This window comes from Lates calcarifer, linkage group LG4, assembly GCF_001640805.2.
Source record: "Lates calcarifer isolate ASB-BC8 linkage group LG4, TLL_Latcal_v3, whole genome shotgun sequence".
Taxonomy (NCBI): Eukaryota; Metazoa; Chordata; class Actinopteri; family Centropomidae; genus Lates; species Lates calcarifer.
The window spans coordinates 22,146,195-22,152,199 of record NC_066836.1 but is presented as its reverse complement, the minus strand read 5'-3'; the positions used below and the strand labels follow the sequence as shown (position 1 = coordinate 22,152,199).

The 6,005-nt window shown below is 39.6% G+C and overlaps 1 protein-coding gene across 1 annotated transcript; it reads left to right on the top strand.

Moving 5' to 3' along the window:
* The first annotated feature begins 807 nt into the window (after window positions 1-807).
* LOC108896721 (proenkephalin-A) lies at window positions 808-5,737 on the top strand. The gene is made up of 3 exons (XM_018695954.2): window positions 808-1,192; window positions 1,632-1,778; window positions 4,849-5,737. Exons 2-3 carry the CDS (start codon window positions 1,635-1,637, stop codon window positions 5,446-5,448), a joined length of 744 nt encoding a protein of 247 aa, XP_018551470.1. The 5' UTR covers window positions 808-1,192; window positions 1,632-1,634; the 3' UTR covers window positions 5,449-5,737.
* Window positions 5,738-6,005: the final 268 nt, after the last annotated feature.

Genomic DNA, 6,005 nt, shown 5'->3' with positions numbered 1-6,005 from the left:
AGCCACACATGACAGGACACCACTGCTAACAAATGAACTAACAAGCTTGCTAGAGTTATTCACAATAACAGCCAGTAATTTAGGGTACTGTGGAAAACTTGATTTACTTTCCAGGGTTTATCAGGTGTCAGCAGTGAGGTTACATACATATGTAATGAAAAACTATGAATTGCAAACAGAAAATAAGAAACATAATGCCAATAGAAATAGAAACAAATACAACTTTGTACAATGTGTATTGGAGTGTCTTTCTGTATTTCTATTCATGAATATCAGTAAAAATGGCTGACTATATGAGGTGGCAGGTTGGTGTCAGGCAGGTTTTTACAGGACTGTGGAGTGAAATTATTTAGCACATGAATGATTTTCCCATCTTTGATCAGACAGAAAATCCTAACAATAAAAACATTATGAGCTGTGGTTAGGAACCAGTGATTGGAGTATATGAAGCATAATGTCATTAATCTTGTTTAGGGACAAAATACCTTTCTCACTTATTCTGTCAATCCTCCACCCCCCAACACACCAACACACACTTAACATGTTAACACGAAATATTATCCCACAGAGAACCTGCATGGTAGACTGCCATTTATTGATCTATATCAAAGGCTGCCTGTGAGGCAATAAAACAGCTGAGTTTATAGAGCTAGTGCTGTGACAGAAAATAAGTGATGTGTGTGTGTGTGTGTGTGTGTGTGTGTGTGGTGAGGGGGAGGCTGTCACGTCACATCATCAGGCTTATTAACCTCTCCAACCCCTCCCCATTACCCTGGTTGACGTAAGCCACACAAACTACTTAAACAAGCCGCATATCCATCAGCCGCAGCACTACACCGAGTACCTACAGAGGACTTCACGAGAGTTGAACGGGTGTTTGTTTGTCCCTGTAGCCGGTAACATCCTGTGCGCCGCGGTCAGGTACTTCACTTTGTATCACGGAAAACCAAAGATAGAGGCAGATAGTCAGTGAAAGAAGAGAGAGAGCGCCGTTTGTGTTTGTACGTTTGCTGATTGGCTGAACCGTGACCGCTCTGCCCACTGCGTGCTACACAGGGAGCCGCGCGCAGATATATTGGCTGCACAAACTCGAGCCACTCTCTATAGTTTCCCACTCCGCCGGTACCCCCGAGGGCGCGCGCGGACGAGGAAGGCGCAGAACGACTTAAAGTTCGTTAAAGATAACACAGAGGTAAGACAATAACTTCTTGATTTAGTCTGCATGAAACATCTACTATTACTACTACTGCTACTGCTACTTCCACCACAATTACTATTACTGTCACCAAACTAGAAATAATCATAGTAATTCACTAACATTCACACACAGCATCCATCCAATGCACATACATTTTAATAATCAGTATTATTAGCTGCAGTAGGAGGTTGGTATTAAAGGTAGAAGCAGACTCTTAACAGTAACAGTAACATAAGAAGAAGTAGCAGAAATTGCTATGATTACATCTCTATTCAATTACAGGTTCTCATCATTAAAAAATAGGAATTAAAAAAACATTGAAATAGTATTATCATTCATTTCAGATATTTACTTTGACATGTTTATTGTGAAGTGACCGGACGAAGTTTTAAATTACTGTAATTTCTCTGTTTTGGTCATATTCTGTCCTTAGTCCATGGCTGCCTCCGCATACAGCAGCTGCGCGTGGATGTTGGTTCTGGGCGCGTGTGTGTCGCTGGTGGTCGGAACAGACTGTGGGAAGGAGTGTGCACTGTGTGTGTACCGTCTGCTGGGACAGCAGTCTGGTTTCTCCTCCCTGGTAATGTCACTATATTTGATTATTACTCATTTATATTTCTTATGCACTTGGAGAGGCAGAGGCAGTGAAGTGTCTCACCTATGGTAATTTTTTAAATCATAATTTATCATTTTATAAAGAGGGTAACTCAGTGTAGTTAACAGGCACAGCAGTTTGGTTTCTCCTCCTCGAAAAGTCATATTAGTGTGTTTTTTCAATATAACACACTTTTCCCTTTTTTCTATTTCTTAACAGAGTAATCATATTATGGTCTCTCTTTATATTATATAATAATATAAAGAGTACGGTCTAGACCTGCTCTATATGAAAAGTGCCTTGAGATGACTTTTGTTGGGATTCTGCATTATATAAATAAACTTGAATTGAATTGAATTGAAAACGTGAAACCAGAAATACATCAGGTTCATTTTAGTGTTTTAATGCTGGTGGTCATTCGTCAAATGTGTTTAGTGTGAAACATTTTGACAGTTTTACATGCTGTGGGTTCGTGACTGCTATAAGATTTGACGAGCAGATACGAAATAAAATTTTATTCCTTGTTTGACACATTGTAGCAGACCTAAATTCTTAAACTCCAAATTTTTACCTCCAGCAATCTCTTATTTATCTTATTTCAGCATATTTACTCAAATATGACCATGTAAACAAGACAAACGGAAGAATGTTGTAATTACATTATTAATGGAGTTAGTTGGTTAACTTAATCAAAAATTAATTCTCAGTCCCATAATTTTGACAATGGAGAGGATTCCCATTTTCTAAAAACATTAACATATTCTAGTTTTAAAGAACTAGCGAACTTGTGATTGTCAGGAGGAGGAAAAGAACAATATAGAGACCCAGAGTATATTATCAATAAAAATCTCTTGAATATTTTCTTGAGGCTTGAAATAAAGAGTCGGTCTAGACCTGCTCTATATGAAAAGTGCCTTGAGATGACTTTTGTTGTGATATGGTGCTATATAAATAAAATTGAACTGAATTGAATTAAAATATGTAAAACATAATTTCTCATCCTATACTTCCCATGATGGCCACCCGAGGGTGCTGCTGCCTTCCACCCCCTAGCCTCTGCAGTGGCAATATGTCTTCAATTCAATTTTCCTGTCCATTAATTCTGTCTTCATAAGCCAGCGGCACTGAAAGCTCAGCAAGAATCCCTTCTCCGTGCCGTCAAACAGGAATTTCTGATGGCTGAAATAAGTGAAATCCAATGACACATAGGAGGTTAGGAGGAGGTTAACCCATCAGTATGCAGCCCCCTAAGGCCCAGCAGATACCTTTACTCTCATTATACTCCTGGAGTTCTATGGACTCACAAAGTTCAAGGATGACTGGCCTAACTGGGGTGAGCACATAGAATAGGCTCCCGTTAGATGCATATGATACTGTGTCAGTGGGTGAGAAACAGGATGAAACAGATGGTTTTAAGGGAGAAATTGTGTTTCTCCGAGTTGTCAAGGGAGTAATTGAAGCATGTTGTAGATAAAATGGGCTGTTGTGTTCTCTTAATCCAGTCTCCCATCTGTTGACTGCTGTAAGCTTTCCCTTGTTGACTGTTTCTCTCTTTTGTGTAGCCGTTGTCTGTTGTTCTCTATCTGAGCACAATCTTGGTTGCAATGCACAAAAGATAGATGTCAGAGCTTTCCCTATGTGTTCCTGTCTCTGTTTAAATTTCAATAATGGTTCATCAGGCCCTCTTGTCATGGTTTAACATGACTAGGGTGGGAAAATGAAATTAATGTTGCTATTGGAGGATTGGACTGCAGGAACAAATCTCCTAACACAGTCAATTTTAATATATCCAGAGTTAAGAGCTGTTTAATTTGGTAGGTAAGAGAATTATTCTCAATCTATCAGAAGCATACAATTGGTGTAACTAATTTATACAGCTAAATGCATTCAGTTCTCATGTTCTCAGCTGTTTAACATTTCAAATAATAAAATAACAAAAAGTGACATTTCAGAGTGAATTGATCTATAAAATATCAGCATATAATCAAAATTCATCATAACAGTTTCCTAAATCTCAAGATGACATCTTCAGATTGCTTATTGTCTCTGACCAACAGTCCAATGACTGGAATTTATTTTGAAATGTAGTTTAAATTAGATCAAATCCATTATCTAAACCAATGGCAATTTTCTGTATATGTAGTAATTATAAACTGATCATTAAAGATTCTGAATGGTCCAGATACTACCTTTGAAAAATAATGGTAATTATGTTTGCCTTCAAAACCTCAGTATGACTAAATGCTTTCAATTAGGTGAACCAGTTTCCCATAAAGCTTTAAACTACTGCAATCATTTCTTAAGGAAGGGGATATGAAAATATACTTTATTGTTTTCTTTCCAGCAATGACATAGAACATCAATATCAGTCTTAAAGAATGGCAGAAACTAAAGCAGCAGAGGAATCCCGACTTTTAGTCAAGATTAAAAAAACTGGCAACTGAGCAGTGTTTTTTCATTAGACCACTGTTGCCTTGTAAATTCCCACATTTAAAACCCCAGACCCTCCGTTTGTAACGCATGAGCTGGGACAATAACTAAAAGCATTCTTGTGAGGTCAGGTTACTTCATGGTTAAAACAAACTGACATCCGCAGATACAATCTTGATACAGTAAATATATTGTATCGTGGTGATTGCTGAGCCGTTAACCAGACCTATTAACCTTACATGCTGATGTGTGTGTGATATGAGTGCTCAGCTTGCATTGCTTAACAAACTAAGTGTTAACTAATTATTTGAATCATCAAGGTGATTTGTAATGTCCAGCTCTATGCAAAATACATCCTGATTCCAGCTCCCTACTCAGTGCACATACATAGGATTGATATTCATCTTTCAGCAAATAGGTGTATTTTCTAAAGTGGTGAACTATTCCTATTCTGCTTGCAGCCCTTTCTTGATCTGTAAAGTTTGAGGGATTCTTTCGTGTAGAACATGAAATGATTCTTTCCTTGATAAATCCAAGGTGCACTTAGCACAAACAGCATGTTGTAGTTGTCAAGTATTAATAAGACTGCTTATCAAAGTCATAATTATAAGTTGGATCTTTCCAGACATGCTCACTTGAATGTGATGGTGGGTTGGACAGTCAGAAGCTCCGTCTGTGCCGGGACTTCCTATTGGAGGAGGAAAATCATATTCCTCTGGATGCAGACCCCCGCCAACAGCAGGAACAGGAAGCAGTGGGCACCATAATGGCTGACAATGAGGATGCAACATCACCAGAACACCAGCTGGCCAAGAAGTACGGCGGCTTCATGAAGCGCTATGGTGGTTTCATGTCTCGCCGTTCCTCCTCTCCAGAAGGGGCACTGGAGGATCCCGGAAACCAGGATGAGGAAGAAAATATTCGCTTGGAGATCCTCAAGCTCCTTAATGCTGCAGCCGAGCACGGTAGTGAGGGGGATGGTCAGGGAGGCGAGGCAATGAAGAGATACGGAGGCTTCATGCGTCGAGCTGAAGGAGGGGTGGCGCAGAGTGACCTGCTTGAGGCGGTGTTAGGCCGCGGGCTCAAGAAGCGCTATGGAGGGTTCATGAGGCGCGTGGGCAGGCCTGAGTGGCTGGTGGACAACAGCAAGGGTGGGGGGGTGTTGAAACGGGCTTGGGAGAATGGCAACGAGCTACAGAAGAGGTACGGGGGGTTCATGGACTAGAGTGCCACAGTTATGACCCTTCAATCCCCCATCCCTCTCACCCTCTCTCTTCAGTCACTTACCTTGTAGTCTGGACTTGTTGGTGTTTGAATCAACTGCCCACTCCCTCTGCTAATTACACTGTATCATCTGGCTTTGTATAATGCGCTGCTGCCTACTTCATTGGATCAATTGGTCCTGTAATGATAAAAAAGACAAACATATATTGTTCACATGTACACAAATCATTTTTTGGTCTGTTTTTGGTTTTCATGATGATATTATTTATTAAAAGAATCTGTTGATCGAGGTGTGTTGGTTGAGTGCATGATTTTAAAAAATTATCATGTTTATGTGTATGTCAGGGTGTAGTTTTCTTTCAGAAGTGGGAGACACAATAAAGTCAAGGGCTCTTCAAAAGTCAAAATATGCAAATATTTGTACAAAAATATATCAACACAGCATATAACATATGATGAAACTGAATTTACATTGAAATTGGATGAAATGTAAATACAGCAATTTACATAGAACACTAAGACTTGTCAGCTGGCCTGACCTGATAATAGACCTGATAC